The following is a 20,049-nucleotide window of genomic DNA, read 5'->3' on the forward strand; positions in this document are numbered from 1 at the left end:
AGACTTGGATTGTTTTCTCTGGAGCATCGGAGGCTGAGGGGGTGACCTGATTGAAGTATCTTTTCCCAGGATGGAAATGTCAAATTCTAGAGGGCACAGATTTAAGGTGGGAGAAGGGAAGTTTAAAGGAGTTGACATGTCAAGATATTTTGAGCGGTAGGTACCTGGAACGTGCTGCAAGGGGAAGTAGTGGAAGCAGAAACAACAGCAGCATTTGAGAGGCATTTAGACAGGCAGATGAACAGGCAGGGAATTGAGGGATATAGACCACGTGCAGGCAGACGTGCAGTTTGAATTGGCATCATGGTCAACACAGACATCATGGGCTGAAGGGCCTGTTCCTGTGCTGGACTGTTCTACGTTCTATTCTCCCTGCATTTCCATCAACACCTCCCTCCCCAATTCTACCACTCACCCACACTAGGGGCAATTTACAGTGGCCAATTAATCTACCAACTGCGCATCTTTGGGACGTGGGAGGCAACCAGAGCAGCCAGAGGAAACCCACCCTGTCACATGGGGAGCTTGGAAGCTCCATACAGACAGCGCTGGAGGTCAGGACTGAACCCGGGTCACTGGAGTGGGAGGCAGCAGCTCTACTGGCTGCACCACTGTGCCCCCCATATAATATACAAAGAGATGGTTAGTCACTTTAGTAGGAGGAATAGAATGGCAGAATATTATTTAATGGTGTGCTTTATTGGTTGAATCTCTCATCCAAAAGTCAGCAGCTCTAATATTCACTCTGCACTGTATTGTGTCAGCCTAGATTATGCATTCATATTTCGAGCTGGACTTGAACCCATAATCTTGTGTCTCAAAGAACACAGCGCTATCAACTGAGTCTCAGCTAACAAAAGAACTGTCACTGGCCCAGCCTTTTTGGCAGATAAATTGGTTTCCTGTTGGTGCAAGAGCTGAAAACAATGTGTACTGATCTGCAACGCAAGCTACACATTGCTGGCAGGATGACACAATCAATAAATTATCCTCCACCATAACGTATCGAAACATGACCCTAACATCCAGAACTTTCACCAGATCCTTCTAACCATTCAGGTGTCCAGCAACCTGAGTAGGAGGAGGTAAATTCTCCAAAAGAAAACAGAAATTTTACTATCATTATAAGGTTGCAGGTTCAAATGATACTGAAAACTCTGAGCACATAATTCAGGCTGATTATCTCAGTGCTGCAGTGGTGGAGTGCTGCATCTTCTCAGGTGAAACTTTATGTTGGAGGAATTTTCCAAATATTTTTCGCTCAACCAAAAAGATAACCTGGAGGTGACCCAATTGCTATTTGTGGAGCACACTGTGCATCAATGGCTGTTAGGCATTCTATGTTGGGCAGGGACGGTAGTGTAACGGTTAGCGTAACGCTATTACAGCACCAACAACCCAGGTTCAATTCCGGCCGCTGTCTGTAAGGAGTTTATACATTCTCCCTGTGTCTGCGTGAGTTTCCTCCAGGTGCTCCAGTTTCCTCCCACATTCCAAAGACGTACGGGTAAGGAAGTTTTGGGCATGCTATGTTGGCGTCGGAAGCATGGCGACACTTGCGGGCTGCCCCCAGAACACTCTACGCAAAGGATGCATTTCACTGTGTGTTTCGACGTACATGTGACGAATAAAGATCTTATCTCATGATACTACATTTCAAATAGGACTTCACTGGATCCAAATATTCTGATGATGTGAAAAAGGCAAAAGCCCACAGTTTACGAAAATGCTTACCTCAAACTTTTCGGTCTCTACAAATGAGTCCATCATCCCTGTATAGCACTGTAACAGGCGGTTCCCCAGGTCACTGGGATGCATGTTCAAATCTCCACCCAAAATTGTGACATCAGCTGTTTTGCCTGTATGGCTGAGAAACAAAGAAAGAAGTGCTGAAAGGGTTCACTGGAAGGGTCCAGTTCGGATCAGTGTCGCTGGCATTGCACACTCCTTACCGTATGAACTGCCCCAGCTCCCAAGCCTGTAGCAAACGGTGGGGGAGATAGTCATCCTTTTCCCTGCAATACTCTGCGTGAAGCTGCGGGAGAGAAGAGCCACATTTGATCCTGAACTCAGGACAGTTCAGCTTTCACCCTGCAGCAACATCCTACACCAGCAGCAGCGAGGTCAAAGTGTCGGGATGGGTAGGAGTTTAGTGAGGAGCTGGAGAAGGGAAGGTAGGGGCGGAAACGTGTGGAGCGAGGGGATACACAGAAGAGTGATGGGATGCATGGGTGAAGAGGACGGAGTGGGAGAGCAGCAAGAGAGGCAGAGTGGGTGAGTACTATACTAATGGATAGAAAGTCCAGGCAGAAGTGGTAACGTAGGCTGAAATGAGAGTGAGGTGATGTTTTTTTTGAAAAAAGGAAACCTAAGCACAACAAGGAAGCCACATGAAATGGCAGCAAGGAGCAGACATAGAGCAAGCTGTGCAATTGCATACACGAGCAAGTGCCAAAGGTGGTATCCTGTTATGTTCCTGTTCACCCTGACACAATCACCTCACACTTAGCCACCACTTACATGAGTCACATAAACATGGACGATGATGCCTTGGACCTTCAGAATGACCAGGCCAACAGATTTCCCACCAAACCAGTCGCCATGGTGCAACTAGAAGACAGAAGGATTATGGATTTTTTTTTTTAATCACTGTAGAAATGCTGTCCTTTAACCATGCACATTACAAGTGCTCAACTCAACTTGAAGCTTTGCTTTGTTACAGATTTCAGAGCTGCATACAGTCCATGGAACGACATCAAGTTAAAATCTAACACGCTGTCTGTAATCAGAATTATTCATTAGACTCGCTGACAAAATGTTCAGGGCAAGACATCAAGATTCTTTTCTTCTGATCTTTTCTTCTAAGTTTTCTCCCTCATCCTCAGACTGGCAATTCCATGGAAACAAGTCACATGTGAGCATATTAGCCAAGTACTCTTTGTGCAAGACTGGACTTTAAATCCAGACAGGCTTTTAGTAGAGTGAGGTGCAGGCAGGAGATAATGTTCAGATGCATCACATGACAATCAGGGATTCTCAATTCAGCACAATTTCTATTCCTTTGGCCGTTTATTTGTTTTTGTTCCCTCAACCAGCTGAGCGAGAGCACTTTAAAACCAGTGTGTGGAAATACATGGAATAAACAGGGGAATAATCAAGAAACAGCTTCTATTGATTAAAAGCTTGCTTTTAATTTTTCTGGTAACTCTTGCCCCATACCTTGTAAGGATAGCCATTCAAGGAGTAGCGGTAGAGGAAAGAGTCGGTTATTCTGTATCTGGAGAAGACACACAGTCCGCTTCCTATGGCCCCGCTGAAAGAGAGCCAACAGATCACATGCACAGTGGCTTAATGACAGTGCACGGTCACACCAATTCACATTAGTCACTACATGGATTTCTGAATTAGTCTGACCTCATTCTGCTGTTAAAAATTAGATATATAAATATAAATCATTACATGATCCATCCACTGTGCGAAACTGAGACATTGTTGGCATCGTGATGTACTATTAACTCGTTAGGAACATCTTGCTATCTACAGACTGCCAGCAGGTCCCCACTGAGAAGCACTAATTGACAAGAAAGGTCTTAAATATCCTTTTCCTTTCAGAAAATCCTTGTGGGCCAGGGAGAGCAGGAATGCATCGCCGCCTCCGCCTCCACTGTTAACTCGCCACCTCCCTCATGATCAGGTCCCAGGGTGTCCATCTCGATCACATCCCGTCCAGAGCCTTCCTAAAGATGGCTGCAGCCCGCTGCTGTCAAATTCCCTCTCATGGTTCTAGATAGGCAGTGAATTGATCAGCTCTTGGACAGGATATCAGGGCCACTGGAAGCTACGCCAGTAACAGTACCTTGATACCCCGTGTCCTCAAAATCTGTAGGTGCACCGCCCATTTCAATCTCAAGCCCACCATCCACACATCTCTTAAAATTAGGCCCGCTGTGTTGCGGGCACGGCTTTGGAGATGCATTCTGTAATAACCTTATCCTCTGTGCTCACACCTACTGCATGTCATAAGCAACTGAAAGGGTCACAGGGAATATAATGGGAGACTCCAAGTGGAGCAGAGCGCAGTTTTGCAGTAAATCTTATGCACTCTGCCACAGAATGTTGAGGTTGGTTCACCACACAAGGAAAAGGAGAAGGCAGCCATTTCCAGTACCAAGCTTCTCCTAAATTCCTGCGAATGTGGGCCCAAACTCCTCAATCATTCCTCATAACACCACCTCTTCATGCTAGTAATCAACCTCATGAGCATTCTCTGAACAGCTTCCACTGCAATAAGTCCCTCAAATATCATCAAAACCATACATAGCACTCCAGGTGTGATCTCACCAACATGCTGCACCATCGCAGTGACTTCTCGACTTCTGTACGCCATCACCTATTTCCCATCCTAATTACTAGCTGTACCTGCAAATTAACTTTGTGCTTCATGTACGAGGACACCAGGTCCCTCTGTAACTGCAGGATTCCCTATTCTCTCTCCATGTACACAATATTCTGTTTTTCCATTCTTCCCACCAAGTTGGAGCAATACACTTTTTGCAACATTACATTCCAGCTGCCAGACTTGCTAAAGCTATGCATATCCCTTTGTAGACTGTTTCCTCCTCACCATTTGCTTTTACAGCCAACTTTGTACTGTCATTAAATTTGGCAATAGTACATTCAGTCCCTTCATGTGAATCAATAACAAAAGTTGTAAATGGTTGTGGGCCTGGCACTGATCTTTGCGGCAAACCACTAGTTACAGCCTGCCAATCTGAAAACGACTGATTATCCTCTCTCTGTTTTCCATTAATGAGTAAACTCATAATCCATGTAATTACTCAAAAGCCATGACGTATTGTTCAGTAAACTTTTATGAGGCAGCTTATCAAATAGCTTTTGAAAATTTAAACACATTTACTGGTTCCCCTTTACCCAGCCATTCAGTCTGTGATTCTGGCTGTTAACAGAGAACAGCTGTATCTTTATATCTACTTTGTTCTGATGGAAGCTGTCTCCTTATATCTAGTGAATATAAGGAGATGGTTCAGTTATCATTAAGCTCAATTATCGATAGAGGCCATCTCTTTATCTTCATCGTTCTCTGTTGCAGAAAGGGGCCACTGTTACGGCTGAAAAACAAGCATTATAATGAGCAAAAAATGCTGGAAGTGCATAACATCTCTTGTTTTTAATATTACAGTTAATGAGGGCCATGTACCCAATGGTCTGACATTAACAAAGGGAGTAATCTTAACCTCAAACAATTCAAATTAATAGCACTCTGGGTTCCGGTTAACACTGCATCATTTAATTTCTAAGTCAGTCTAGCTGCATCCTTCTGTAGCCAGTTAATGTGCTCATTTGTCAATCTCTCCAACAGATATAACTGCATACCTCCTGAAGTACACTGAATACGGCTGGGCACTTGTCAACTTGTTTCTCAAGAAGTGATAGTCCTGCTCACTCCATACCTAAAAGCAAAATAATAGTCTTATTCTTTTGCTGTTTTTCTCCCCCCCCCTCCCCCCCACCGAAAGCAGAAGCACATGATCTATGCTGACCCCCACGACAGGGGCACTGGGAAGCATGGAACTAATGAAAGTTTGAATAACAGGGTAGAAAGTTAAATTAAAGTTCCATTTGTTCCCTGGTTTCACATTTGCAGTCCAAAGATACTGGTCAAAGAAATGGTTAATACCTTTTCAATTCCAGCATCAAAAACAGATCAGCTGAAATCAATGACCTTATTTGTGGGGCCCTTCTGTGCATTCACTACTGTGCTCAACTACAGAAGTCTCAGCACTCAAACATAGTTAATTCTGCCTGAAATGTTTATCTTCATTCTCAGGAACTTCTCTACAGTCATGTGCGTATACAATCTTAGGGAAAGGTTTTCTGTTTGCAATAGAGACAGAAGAACCAGGGATTCAACTCGAAACATTGACAATCCCTTCCCCCACAGATGCTGCTCGACCCGCTGAGTTCTTCCAGTGGATTGTTTGTTGCCTCTGTTTTGTCGTGCTTAACCATTTTCCTCAGTCACCTTATGTCTTCTCCACAGTGACATGGAGGCAGATTCGAAGCCTTCGCCCACCTTTGCAGCCCTGATAGTATGATACTAATTGAAAGGGAGCTGAATTTCAGAAAAAGCCTTGATGAAATATAAAAGCTCTTACAATATTTATAGGTGTAAACCCCCTCACAGTGCAGAGTGGGGAAGCTAGTAGAACTGCTGCATCACAGCGCCAGAGACCTGGTTCAATCCTTACGCTGGGTCCTGTCTGTGTGGAGTTTCCTCTGGGTGCTTGTCCTGGTTTCCTCTCACATCTTAAAGACACGCACATTGGTGGGTTAATTGCCCTTAGGGTGCAGGTGAGTGATAAGATCAGGGGGGAGTGATGACAATATGGGGAGAATTAAAATAATGGGATTAATGCAGGATTAGAGTAAATGGATGGTCGATGGTTGAAGCAGACTTCGTGAGCCAATGGACCTATTTACATCTTGTGTCTCTCTATGACACATGTTCTATTACTTACTATGAACAAAGCCCCTAATGCTCTGAAACAGTGTTCAGATTGATTCATACCCAGTAATATCAGGGGAGCAACGCACAAAGTGCTGGAGGAACTCAGCCAGTCAGGTTTCATCAATGGAGGGAAAGGGACAGTCGACGTTTCAGGTCGAGACCCTTCATCTGGATGGAGTTCCTTCAGCACTTTGTGTGTTGTTCCAAATTGCAATGTCTGCAATCTCTTGTGTCTCCAATATCAGGGGAGATCTGCCATTAGAGTTCACACAAGCTATAACGAGTATGCTGTGGTTGTAAAATGATTTGGCTGACACAAGCAAGCTATCTTCCCAAACTTCAAACTAACAATTAGAACCAGACTATGTAACTGAGATTTTAAAAAAAGGTCAGATCAAGGGCACTGCCTGCCATCCGCTGCTCACTGTTCTGCTCACTCCAACCTTTGCATCTGCACACTGGGACACAGGTGTATTTGATCTGCTGCTCTGCCACTGGACTCACTGGAGTCCAGCTGTGGGGCAAACACACACAGAAGAGAGGGGTTAGGTGCACAGCATCCCATCGCTCAGTTCTATAATGAGGATATCTAACATAAGAAGCACAAACCTATTCAAATAAATAAATGGGGTGCCTGAGACAGTAAGTGGAGTTGAGCAGTTTACCCATTTTCATTTACTTTATATTTCAATTATTACCCAGGATCTTATTTCAGAATCAGGAATGTTTCAACAGCTTTTACGTGTTTCTCACTCTGAGACATTTAAAGACAGTTCTAATGATCCATGACAACTGTAAGTTGACAATTCTGGGGTCTGGCTACAGGATCTGAGGTCCCAGGTTCTCATAGCCTACCACACTTTGTGAGGCAAGTCTTGGGCTTGGAAGGTCAGCTTCACCGGACTTCCATTTCCAAAAAAGGTTCATGCCATCAAGTGGAGAGGATAGGCAGGGAGCCAGATCTAGGACAATCCAGCTCAAAGTCTTTACTGAATTGCCCAGTTGTTGGCGAGCTCAAAGTATTGCTAGGAGTGCAACTGTAATTGTTTTTTAGTCATGGAAAATGTTCGTATTTATTTACTACTGATGGTTGCCTTCTGTAATGGGTGTCGGAGGATTGATCATATGTACTTTTGTTTACCAGGGTTCTTTTCAATGAGAAAATTGGAAACAGGAAACTATATCCCATAACTTACCTGACACAGCAAGACTTAAAAACTGTGATTATGCAAACATTAGTAATTTAACAACAAATTTTCCCAACTCCAAGGAGATTCTCACCCACTGAAATTGGCCACTTTGACTTCTTCAAGCAGTTAAGACTCAGCAGTGTTATAGTATATAGATCCCAACAACCTAGATACAATCCTAGGAGTTTTTAAAGATTGTGTCTGTTCCAATTTTGTCTTCTTTTCTCTACATTGTCCATGTAGGTGGACCACAAAGGACTCCAAGCAGCTGACTGAAAACCAGAAGGGCAAACAGATTGCTGAACACAGTAGGAAAGATAATAGTGGGGAAATGAAACCTACCTCCTGCAGGAGGACCACATCATACTTCTCCTGACTCAATAACTGGACAATCATTTCATAGCGCTCCCTGCAGTGCTTGCTGACGTAGCGGATTCCCCTGTAACAAAGGTAGGGCACAGTGAGAACAGATCGTTTGGTATATAGTATATTACAACAATACCTCTTGCAATTGAAGACTTGTACATCAAAGACAGCGGAGCTCAACAATCTATGCCTCTGCAAAACATACAAGTAGGGTTTTAGTACACAAGAAGTGCTGGAGGAACTTCCCCCACCTTCTTATTCTGGCTTCTGCCCTCTTTCTTTCCAGTCCTGATGAAGGGTCTCGGCCCAAAACGTCGACTGTTTATTTCCCTTTGTGGATGCTGCCCGACCTGCTGAGTTCCTCCAGCACTTTTTGTGTATTGTTCCAGATTCCAGCATCTGCAGAATTTCTTGCGTCTCCAAGTAGGTTTTTAAGCCAGATATGATAAACCAAAAGGTGAAACAGAGATGCTATTGTAAACACACCGAACCTCTTATAGCAGTGGGCTTGGCTTCCAGAGCCTTTTCCCTCCACTTAGACTAGACCCAAGGAGAATTACGTTTCCTAAGGAACTGATGGGTTGTTGCATTTTAGAAATTTCTAAAGGGCCTGAAAGAGAAACTGACACAGGGACCTCTTTTTCTTTTCACCCAAAGGTACCGAGGCATGCTAGTCTTTGACAATTTTTCATTACCTTACTCAAGTGGCCATTCAGATTGCAACAAAGATAATGATAAAACTAGTGCACTATTGAGCAAGCCAGACTCTTCCAATAACTATGCACACCTCTATTCTATTAGGGTTCAAGGCAAGGTCTAGGGATTGACCAAGCTATCTGACTCCTTTGCTCAGGAACCTCGTCTAATCATTTTCCCACCCAGCCCAAGGGCATCAGAGCCAGTTGTTGACCTCACATTCCCACCCAGGCTGAGGGCTGATAACCCTGCAAATATACTGGATGAAACCAGGGACCTTCCTCGTCTGCAAGGCCAAGTATCAAACTGCTAGTGAAATCACGAACTGTTGAATATTATTCTTAAATTTTACATGCTAATTAATAGAAGGGAGCCTATAACAATTAAAATCCATATCAAGGTTGTTAAGGAATTTACCCCTTATTTCTCAACTGTTCGTAACTACTTCAATGTTCAGACTGCAGTTTTACTCACACCAATCCTGAATTTATTCTCTTTATCAGAATCCCACCCTACACTTGTTTGCCCTACTCTCCTTTCCCACATATTAGTGCTCACAGCCCCTTTGAGCATGTTTAGATTCCATTTTGTATATAGATTGGTAAATTGGTACATGTGACAATAATAAACCAAGGTCCAGTGAAAAACTTTGTGTTTTGCATGTCATCCATACAGATCATTTCATCACATCGAGGGAATACAAGGGAAACAATAACAGAATGCAGAATAAAGTGTTACAGTTACAGAGAAAGTGCAGTGCAGGTGGACAATAAAGTGCAAGGCCATGATGAGGTAGATTGTCAGGTCAAGAGTCCACCTTATCGTACTTGGGGACCATTTAATAGCCTTATAATGGGGGGGGGGGGGAGAGAAAATGTTGGGGTGTGGGTAGGGTCTTCGATTACGTTGGCTGCTTTACCGAGGCAGCGAGAAGTGTAGACAGACTCCATGGAGGGGAGGCTATTTTCTGTGATTTGCTGAGCTGTGTCCACAACTCCCTGCAGTTTCTTGTGGTCTCGGGCAGAGCAGTTGCCACACCAAGCCATGATGTATCCAGATAGGATGCTTTCTATGGTGCATCTATGAAAATCGGCAGGGGTCAAAGGGGACATGCCAAATTTCTTTACCTCCTGAGGAAGTAGAGGTGCTGGTGTGCTTTCTTGCCCACGGCATCTATGTGGTTAGACCAGGACAGGCTATTGATGTTCCTTAGAACTTGAAACTCTCAACCCTCCTGACCTCAGCACCGTTGATGTAAAGAGGAGCATGTGCACAGCCCCACTTCCTTAAGTCCATGACCAGCTGACATTTGTTTTGCTGACTTTGAGGAAAAGGTTGTTGTTACTATGTTAACACTATGATACTAAGCTCTCCATTTCCTTCCTGTACTCTGACATTGTTATTTGAGATTCGGCCCACTATGGTGGTGTCACCTGCAAACTTGTAGATGGAGTTAGAGCAGAGCATGGCCAAGCAGTCATGAGCGTATAGGGAGTAGAGTAGTGGGGGCTGAGGACGCAGCCTTGTGGAGCACCAGTGTTGAGAATAATCGTGCTGGAGGTGTTACTGCCTATCCTTACTGATTGTGGTCTGTTGGTCAGGAAGTCAAAGATTACATTGCAAATGGAGGTGTTGAGTCCCAGGTCTAGGATCTTGGAGATGAGTTTGCTTGGAATTATAGTATCGAAAGTGGAGCTGCAGTCAATAGACAATAGTCTAATGCAAGTGCGTTTACTGTCCAGATGCTCCAGAGTTGAGCGTAGGGGCAGGGAGATGGTGTTTGTTGTGGACCTGTGTTTGGTGACAGGTAAATTGCAGTGGGTTAAGGTTGTCTGGGAGGCTGGAGTTAATGCATGCCATGACCAGCCTCTCAAAGCACTTCATGAAGGTGGATGTCAGAGCCACCAGGTGGTAATCATTAAGCAGAGTTACCTTGTTTTTCTCAGGTACCAGGATGATAGTGGTCTTCTTATAGCAGGTGGGAACCTCAGACTGAAGTAGGGAGAGGTTAAAAATGTCTGCAAACACCCCCATCAGCTGATTTGTGCAGGATCTAAGGACATGGCCATATCCTTAGCTTGTTTGTTTGCTTGTTGGATTTTGCTCGTGGTCTTACTCTATTCTTTGTGCACCCAGTTACGGTCATATCCTATGATTCTCATTGTACTTTGTGCAGATGCGGAAGTTGGGACGATGCAATGGGTCTTGTTGCACAAGAGGAAAACAGACTGCAGGTGATAAGGACGAGCAGTGAGGTGGCAATAGAAACAGCACACTCAAGGCTGATGAGTCTGCAGATTGAAACTCTGGCTATTCTTAGGCAATATTCACAGCAATCAGAAAGGAGAGCTGCCAATCAAATGCAGCCTCCTTGTCCCCTCTTTGAATTCCATTAGCAGCAAGTCGTTGCTAACGCAGAGACTTCCTTTTAATTTTTTCTAAGGTAACTCTTCTGACAAATGCAGGACACTACCATGAAAGATTCACATCACACGTTTTTTTCTTAATGCTTGCCTGCAAGTCTGTGCAAATTCATTTCTGTTCTATAATTAGAGGCATTAGAGATTTTCAACAAGTTGGTTGGTAATCACACCTTCAGCCTTATAAATCAGACACTGTCTGGGCTGTTTGGGGATTGGGGCAATGGGGGAAAAAAAATGGGGTCAGAGATCAGCCTACAGTCCAATTCAGGATTGTCAATCTTCTGTACAAGCCGATCTCCACTCAATGACAAAAGAAATAGAAAAGCAAGACTGTCAGATCCAAACTGTGTAGGACCAGCTAACACTGCAACATTTAATGCAATTTAATAGGACTCAAAATGCAGTCGGTCCCTGTTCTGCACGCAGAATGAGCAGCTGTTCACAGAAGACAGACCCAAAGATGTCATGTTTCCTGCCTTTACCAACAAAGCTGGTACACGATTTCACAACTACAATAAAGACGAATGCTACACCTTTCTGAATCGTCAACTCAGCAGCAATTAAAGGTTAGCTGTGGACATCCTCCATTCTATTTTGAAGCTGCAGTCAAACAGCTTTTTGCCACATAACCCAACCATGGACTAAGCTGAATCTTCCAAAATTTTAGACAGTCATTAATAAATCCACCAAGGAGAAACGTCTTTATCCAGAGCATCTCTAACACATGGAATTTGCTACCAGAGGAGCAGATGAGATGATTAACACAGATGCATTTAGGGGAAACTACATAGGCACTTGAAGAAAGGAATAAAAGATGTGTTAAAGGGGTGATGCAAGTGAGGCAGGAGGTAGTTCAGATGGAGCAGAAACCATTTGGAACAGAATGTCTATACTTCTCACTGCCTCTGAAAAGCAGCCAGCATAATCCAAGACTCCTCCCACCCCAGACATTCTCTCTTCTCCCCCCTTCCATCGGGCAGAAGATACAAAAGCTTAAAAACACGCACCACCAGACTCAAGGACAGCTTTTATCTCACTGTTATAAGACTCTTGAATGGACTTCCTGTACTTTAATAATGAACTCTTGACCTCACAATCTACCTTGTAATGACCCTTACATCTTGTTTACCTGCACTGCATTTTCTCTGTAACTGCAGCACCATATTCTGCATTGTTATTGCTTTCACCTTGTACTACCTCAATGTACTTATGTTTTGAAATGATCTGTATAGATGGCATGCAAAACTAAGTCTTTCACTGTATCCTAGTACGTGACAATAACAAACCAATTCCATATGGAGCTAGCAGTCCATTTCTCTGCTGTAGATTCTATGCAATCTGAGATAAATACATGGTTCCATCAGTGATGTACTTTGAACAATAACTGCAGACAGAACTCATCGACTGGTTTTAAAAGGAAGTAGTGCAGCAATGGGTTACAGCATGGTGCCCATACTTTTCCCTTCCTGTTTCACCCAATCACATGAAACTGCAAGCAGACTTGCAAAGTTTGTGTTGCTGTGGTTGTTGGGAATAAGTTTCATATATCAGACATTTTTTGGGATATGGGTGTCACTGGGAAGGCCAGCACACCTCCTCCTCAGAGAAGGTGGTCGTGAGCTGCTGCCTTGAATCGCTGGTGAACCTACTTCCACAATGCAGTTCGGTGGGGAGTTGCAGGGTTTGGACCCAGTGGCAATGAAGGTACTGTAGTGGCCCGTACTCACGGAATTTGAACCGCCATCGGCGGCTGCGCATCGTAGACTAACCGCGGGGCAGGTCTTCCGGTAGGAACCTTACGTCACGTCCGCCGTAGAGGCTCTCGGGTACTTTTGGGCGTGCGTTTTACTTGTCTCAGTTAAGTGTGCTCCGGTTCAGCCTCCACATCTGAGTTTTCCTTTCAGCAACGTGCCACGTTTGGCTACATTTGGTGACCCTGACGCTTCCAGACGGCATCTGGAACCCGCGACATGAATTCCAACAACTTGCACAACGCAGTCTCACTCAAGCTCCCGACTTTCTGGGTCACTCAGCCCCATGTTTGGTTCAAGCAGGCTGAGGCCCAGTTCAGTATCAGAGGCATTACAGCCGATGCCACGTGGTACTACTACGTGGTCAGCATGCTCGACCAGGACATGGCAGGCTGGATCATCAACTTCCTGCACCAATGGAGGACAGGTACGTTAAGATCAAGGCACTCCTCATCTGCACTTTCGGACTCTCCCACCGCGAACGAGCCGCGCAGCTTCTGCACATGGATGGCCTGGGTGAATGCAAGCCATCCGAGCTGATGGACGGCATGCTGGCGCTCATGGATGGCCATATGCCCTGCCTTTTATTCGAGCAGTTGTTCCTCGAGCAACTGCCAGGGGACATTTGCCTCCTCCTCGCGGGTGAAGATTTCAGTGACCTGTGCAGCCTCGCGGCCAGGGCGGACATTTTGTGGCAGAGTAAGCAGCAGGGAGCGGCTTCCATCTGCCTAACCACGACCGCGCAGCCTAAGGCCAAGACCCCACAACCGAAGCCACTGAGACCCACGGGGGACAAGGATGAGGGTTCAGATCAATGGTGTTTTTACCATCAGAGATTGTGGTCAAACACGCGCCGCTGCCGTCCACCGTGTACCTTTCCGGGAAACGCTGGGGCCAGCCGTCGCTACTGGCTTCGACGGCTGGCCATTCCGACAGCCTCCTGTTCCTTTGGGGCTGACACTCCAGGTGACATTTCCTGATGGACACCGGGGCCGAAATCCGTGTCCTCCCCCCCCCCCCCCCCCACATGGACACCCGTAACGTGGCCCCAGGGCCCAACCTCACCGCTGCGAATGGCACCACCATCCGGACGTACGGCTCGCGTACCATCCCGCTGCGTTTCGGGCCCAGCTGTTTTACCTGGACCTTCACTGTAGCAGCGGTGTCACGGCCGTTACTAGGGGCGGATTTCCTATGGGCCAACCGTCTTCTGGTCGACCTGAAGGGCCGGCGTTTGGTCCACGCTGAGACATTCCAGACCTTCCAGCTCGGAGAAGCCCAGTTCCTGGCCCTCCAGCTAGACTCCGTCACACTCTCAGGTGATGAGTTCGCCAGGCTGCTGGCGGATTTCCCCTCCATCATCACCCCACAGTTCTCCACTACCGGTCCCAAGCACGGCGTGCAGCACCACATCCCCACACAAGGACTACTGCTGCACGCCCGAGCCCGTAGGCTCCCACCTGACAAGCTCCACCTCGCCAAGGTGGAGTTCCCTAAGATGGAGAAGATAGGGATCATCCGCCGCTCGGACAGCCCTTGGGCATCTCCGCTGCACACGGTGCCCAAGTCTGTAGGAGGTTGGAGGCCCTGCGGGAACTACAGGAGACTCAATGACGCCACAACTGCTGACCGATACCCGTTGCCCCACATCCAGGATTTCACGGCAAACCTCCATGGGGCGACCATCTTTTCAAAAATCGATCTGGTCCGGGGGTACCATCAGATCCCTGTGCACCCCAACAATGTGCCCAAGAGAGCTCTCATCACCCCCTTCGGGTTGTTCGAATTCCTAAGGATGTCTTTCGGCCTCAAGAACGCTGCCCAGACTTTCCAGAGGCTTATGGACTCGGTGGGGTGAGGCCTGGATTTCGTCTTCATCTACCTAGACAATATCCTGGTGGCCAGCAAGTCACGTAAAGAGCATGTGGCACATTTGCACCAACTCTGCCAGTGCCTGAGCGACCACGGACTGGCAATCAACCCGGTGAAGTGCCAGTTCGGGCTGACGGAGATCGACTTCTTGGGCCACAGGGTCAACCAGCATGAAGCCACCCCTCTACCAGACAAGGTCCAGGCCATCCGCCAGTTTCCCAAACCCAGCACGGTCAAGGGCCTGCAAGAGTTTGTGGGGATGGTAAATTTCTACCATTGGTTCGTGCTGGTGGCGGCGCGCATCATGAGACCCTTGTTCGGTCTGATGGCCAGCAAGGCCAAAGAGGTGGCATGGGACGCAGAGTCCACGGAGGCTTTCGAGCGGGCCAAAGAGGCGTTGGCGAGGGCGGCCCTCCTAGTACACCCGAGAGTCGATGTACCCACAGCGCTCACAGTCAACGCTTCCAACACGGCGGTTGGCGGAGTCCTGGAGCAGCTTGTCGAGGGCCAGTGGCGACTGCTCACCTTTTTCAGCCAACACCTGTGACCACCGGAGGTTAAGTTCAACGCTTTTGACAGGGAGTTGCTAGTGCTCTACCTAGCTATCCGGCACTTCCGGTATTTCCTCGAAGGAAGGGATTTCACTGTGTATACAGACCACAAGCCCCTCACCTTCGCCCTTGCAAAGGTATCGGACCCATGGTCGGCTCGGCAGCAGAGGCACCTCTCCTTTATTTCGGAGTTCACCACAGATGTCCATCACATCACAGGGAAGAACAACGTGGTCGCTGACACGCTGTCCCGCCCCCGCATCCATTCAGTCATCACCACAGCCCCAGGGATTGACTACACGGCGCTGGCGCTGGCGCAGGCGCGACAAGCGAACACAGAGATCCCAGCCTACCGCACCGCCGTTTCAGGACTCCAGTTGGAGGACGTCCCCATTGGCCCGACAGCGGTTTGGCTCCTATGCGACACGTCTACTGGCAGACCTCGGCCTGTGGTACCAGCAGCATGGAGGCAACGGGTGTTCAACATGCTACACGGCCTGGCCCACCCGTCCATCCGGGCGTCTATCAAATTGGTAACGGACAAATTCGTTTGGCACGGTTTGCGCAAGCAGGTCGGACACTGGGCTAGGATCTGCGTACACTGCCAGACTGTCAAAGTCCAGTGGCATGTGAAGGCCCCCCTCCAGCAGTTCCAGCCGACGCTCGGGAGGCTTCAGCACATCCACGTGGACATCGTCTGCCCCCTGCCCGTCTCCCAGGGCACCAGATATATCTTTACTATGGTCGACAGGTTCACAAGATGGCGGGAGGCCGTGCCACTAGCAGACATGTCCACCGAATCCTGCGCCAGGATGCTCATCACAAACTGGATTGCCAGGTTCGGACTCCCAGCGGACATCACCTCCAACAGAGGGGAACAGTTCACGTCAGGTTTGTGGACAGCACTGGCGCAGCTCCTGGGCAGCCGGTTACATCACACCATGGCGTACCACCCACAGTCCAATGGTTTGGTCGAGTGATTCCACAGGCACCTTAAGTCAGCCCTGATGGCGTGCCTCAGAGGGCCCAACTGGAGAGATGAGCTCCCCTGGGTTTTACTGGGCATCCACAAGGCACCCAAGGAGGACCTGGGCACCTCCTTGGCGGAGTTAGTCTCTGGCACTCCCCTGACGGTCCCGGGCGAGTTCGTGCCAGAGGCCCAAGGTCCAGCAGGGATGCTGGCAGACGTGCTGACGAGGCTGCGGGACAAGGTAGGGACCCTGGCACCAGTTCCGACCTCCAGACATGGCACTGCACCGTCCTTTATCCCTAAGGACCTCCGGGACTGTGAGTACGTTTTCATTCACAGGGGCATGCACAAGTCACCTCTACAGAGGCCGTACAAAGGATCCTTCAAGGTGATCCGGCACAACGGATCTACGTGTGTTGCGGAGGTGGGTGGCCGCAAGGAGACTTTCACAGTGGACCGCCTCAAACCAGTGCATTTGGACATTGAGCAGCTGGTGAAGGTACCCTCACTGCAGCGGTAGGGCAGGCCACCCGAGAGGGAGAGACAGACTCGGGGGTCCCATGTCCCTGATGGACGTTTCGTGCGGGTGGGGGTGGTGTAGTGGCCGGTACTCACGGAACTCAAACCGCCATCGGCGGACGCGCAGGACCGCGTCGTAGACTAAGCATGGGGCAGGCCTTCCGGCAGGAACCTTACGTCACATCCGCCGGAGAGGCTCTAGGGTATTTTTGTGCGCATGCGCACGTTTTACATCGGGGACGTTTTACTCAGTAAAGTGTGCTCCGGTTCAGCCTCCATGTCTCTGAGTCTTCCTTTCAGCAATGCGCTGTGTTCGGCTACGGTACAACAATACATTTCCAGGTTAGGAAGGGAATCGGGATGTGGTGTGGCTCCTTTATGCCATTGCCCTTGTCCTCCTTGACACTAGCTGCTTTGAGGTAGGTTTGGGAAATGCTGCTGGAGTAGCCTAATCCAGTGACAGTGGTGCTTTTTGTAGATGGCACACACTGTGGTGGCACACACCATGGTGATGATGTGCCAGTGGTGAAAGGAATGACTATAGGGTAGTGATGGAGTACTAATCAAGCTGCTACCACCATATTGCACAGAAGGATTAAAATACACATTTAAAGCACTTGGGAAAAACACCCTGCAATAAAATGTTAACTCATAGAACTACAGCACAGAAAGAATCATTTCAACCATGGTGATTGTTCTGGAGATTTGAAAGCTTTTCAATCCATCTCAATTCTCCCTTCTTTCCCCATACTTTGCAAATTTTTGATTTACAAGAACACACCAAATATCCCTCTGAAAGCCATTACTGTATTGGTTTCAAATAGAAATAGAAAATGCTGGAAATACTTAACAGGTGAGCAGCATCTGTGCAGAGGAACAAGAGTTATCCTTTTCATCAGAACTCTTTCATTAGGTTCTGACAAAAGGTTACCAAACACAAAAAGGTAACCCTGATTCTTTCTCCACAGATGCTGCCCAATTTGCTGAGTATTCTTAATTTTTAATCCATAACGTTTTGCTTTTATGATATTGAATTTTCTTCCAACGCCCTTGCAGTCAATGCAATTACGATCCTAATAACCTACTCTTTATCTTCCGTTTGGTCCTTTGCCAATTATCTGGAGAATTTGATAAACTTTCTTTTCACATGTAAAACTATACAGGAAGATGCAAGAAGTGAATACATTGAGCACAAGACTGACGCAGGAGAATCAAGGAAATGTTTGAGAGAACTGGTCACAATCTTTTAAAATGATCACAGTGTAATTTGAACAGATTGCTCTGCACTGTAAACAGCTGTAAAACACCGAGCCTTACCAGCAATTGAGAGTGAACACTCTGAACCTTGCAGCCAGTGACTCCGACATGGTACCAGGTTAACAAGGACAAACTCTGCAGACACTAAAAAAAACACAAAAAGATGTTTGCATTTTTGAAGCATATGGCCTCTGTTTATCTGATACAGCATGCAAGACAGCACAAACCTTTGACAGTTTACTTCACAGCTCACGCCAATTTTCACCGAAAGCTGGATCTCTTCCCCTTCCCTCCACTTAAAATGCTAATGTGTAAAATGACATCAATTTTTTTGTAACGTACATTCACCCACATTACCCTTTGATATCATGCCTTACATTCACCTTTCTTTGCTCTATTTTTCCTAATACCTGGGACTGGGTAGAGACACTCAGATTCCTTAAAGATGCCGATGAACACTCAACCCACCAGTGGGGCAATATTTCCCCAACCTATCCCTTTCCTCCACCATTTTCCTCACAGGCAACATTCATCGCCGTCGAACGAAGTTCTTGGATTTCACATCAAGCACTGGTTTAAAATTACATCATTCCACACAATCTCCGCTTCTTTGGGAAGTGCTGCTTGAGCTCTTCTCCACAGTACCGAGCCTCTAGTCTCCTCAAGCCCAACCCTCTCCCCTGTTATTAGTCAATAGTGCAGCATTGGGGCTACACTATTTGAATCCAAAAGATCACTGGTTTCCCCATCCAACCACTGCAGGATCCCGGCACATCCTTCCTGCATTGCTTTACCGCGTATCCTCTTCCATCAACGATGCTGACGCTGTTGAAATTACTTCGTGGAAGAACCTGTGCCTAAAAGTACACAAGGGCTGAAAGTAAAAAACAAACTGCTGGAGGAACTCGGCAGGACAGGCAGCATCCCCGTGTGTCTGCGTGGGTTTCCTACGGGTGCTCCGGTTTCCTCCCACATTCCAAAAAGACGTACGGGTTAGGAGTTGTGGGCGTGCTCTGTTGGCGCCAGAAGCGTGGCGACACTTGCGGGCTGCCCCCAGCACATTCTCAGTCACGCAAAAAGATGCATTTCACTGTGCGTTTCATGTGACTAATAAATAAATATCTTATCTTAAATGGACAATTGATGTTTTGGGTCGAGACCCTTCATCTGGACTGAAGGAGTACAGGGGAAATGACCAGTATAAAGAGGTGAGGGGGAAGGGGTGGAGCAAGTGCTGGCAGGGCGAGGAGGGGTATTTGACAGATGGAGGAGGAGAGGCTGGACATAGCAACAGAGGCTGTGAGATGATAGCCAGAGGCAACAAAAGGGCTGCAGGTAATGGAATGTGAAAGTATCATCTCAGGCTTCTGATGAAATTCTTCATATGTCGTACTTAGCAAATTCCACCATGAGTGAGATCAGCTGGAGGTGCCTCCCAAGATCTCCACCACCTGCACGACATGGAATGAATCACTCAGGAGTGTACACCATGCAGTCCATTGGAAACAAGCACACCTGACCTGACAACCAATTCCTCACTTTCTCTGGGGTGGGTCACACTCAGCCAACACATAATCGGATGGATTAAATAAAACCGCTGCTGAAAAGTCAGGACACATCGATAATTCAGAAAATAAAGATTAGTCTGACAAGAACAGTCTTTGTTCTAAGAACATAATTGTCTCAGAATTGGATTTTTCCTTTTTTAGTGCGTTAAAACATTGCGTGTACCACTGGCACCATATCACACCTGCCCTGCCACAATAAAATCATGAAACTGGTCAGATGCAGTGTGCAACAGTTCAAAGTGTCTTCTACTCAAAAAGTAGCATTAAATTGTGGCTGTGAAAGCCCCAGAGTGAACACTGTGTGAATGATCGTAGCTGCCACCTTGCAATCAGCGCAGAGTCAGCCTCTACAGCAAC

At 47.1% G+C, this 20,049-nt stretch overlaps 1 protein-coding gene across 2 annotated transcripts in view; it reads right to left on the bottom strand.

Moving 5' to 3' along the window:
- smpd2b (sphingomyelin phosphodiesterase 2b) overlaps nt 1-20,049 on the bottom strand; it is a 37,711-nt gene that overhangs the window by 11,081 nt on the left and 6,581 nt on the right. For both annotated transcript variants that reach the window (XM_052034734.1, XM_052034736.1), the window contains exons 2-8: nt 18,185-18,268; nt 8,062-8,158; nt 5,395-5,471; nt 3,220-3,313; nt 2,521-2,610; nt 1,953-2,035; nt 1,735-1,867 (exon numbers count right to left, since the gene is read on the bottom strand). In XM_052034734.1, the coding sequence (XP_051890694.1) occupies nt 1,735-1,867; nt 1,953-2,035; nt 2,521-2,610; nt 3,220-3,313; nt 5,395-5,471; nt 8,062-8,158; nt 18,185-18,234 (624 nt within the window). In that variant the 5' untranslated portion in view covers nt 18,235-18,268. The remainder of the gene's footprint in view (nt 1-1,734; nt 1,868-1,952; nt 2,036-2,520; nt 2,611-3,219; nt 3,314-5,394; nt 5,472-8,061; nt 8,159-18,184; nt 18,269-20,049) is intronic.

Source organism: Pristis pectinata, chromosome 20 (assembly GCF_009764475.1).
Source record: "Pristis pectinata isolate sPriPec2 chromosome 20, sPriPec2.1.pri, whole genome shotgun sequence".
NCBI lineage: Eukaryota > Metazoa > Chordata > Chondrichthyes > Rhinopristiformes > Pristidae > Pristis > Pristis pectinata.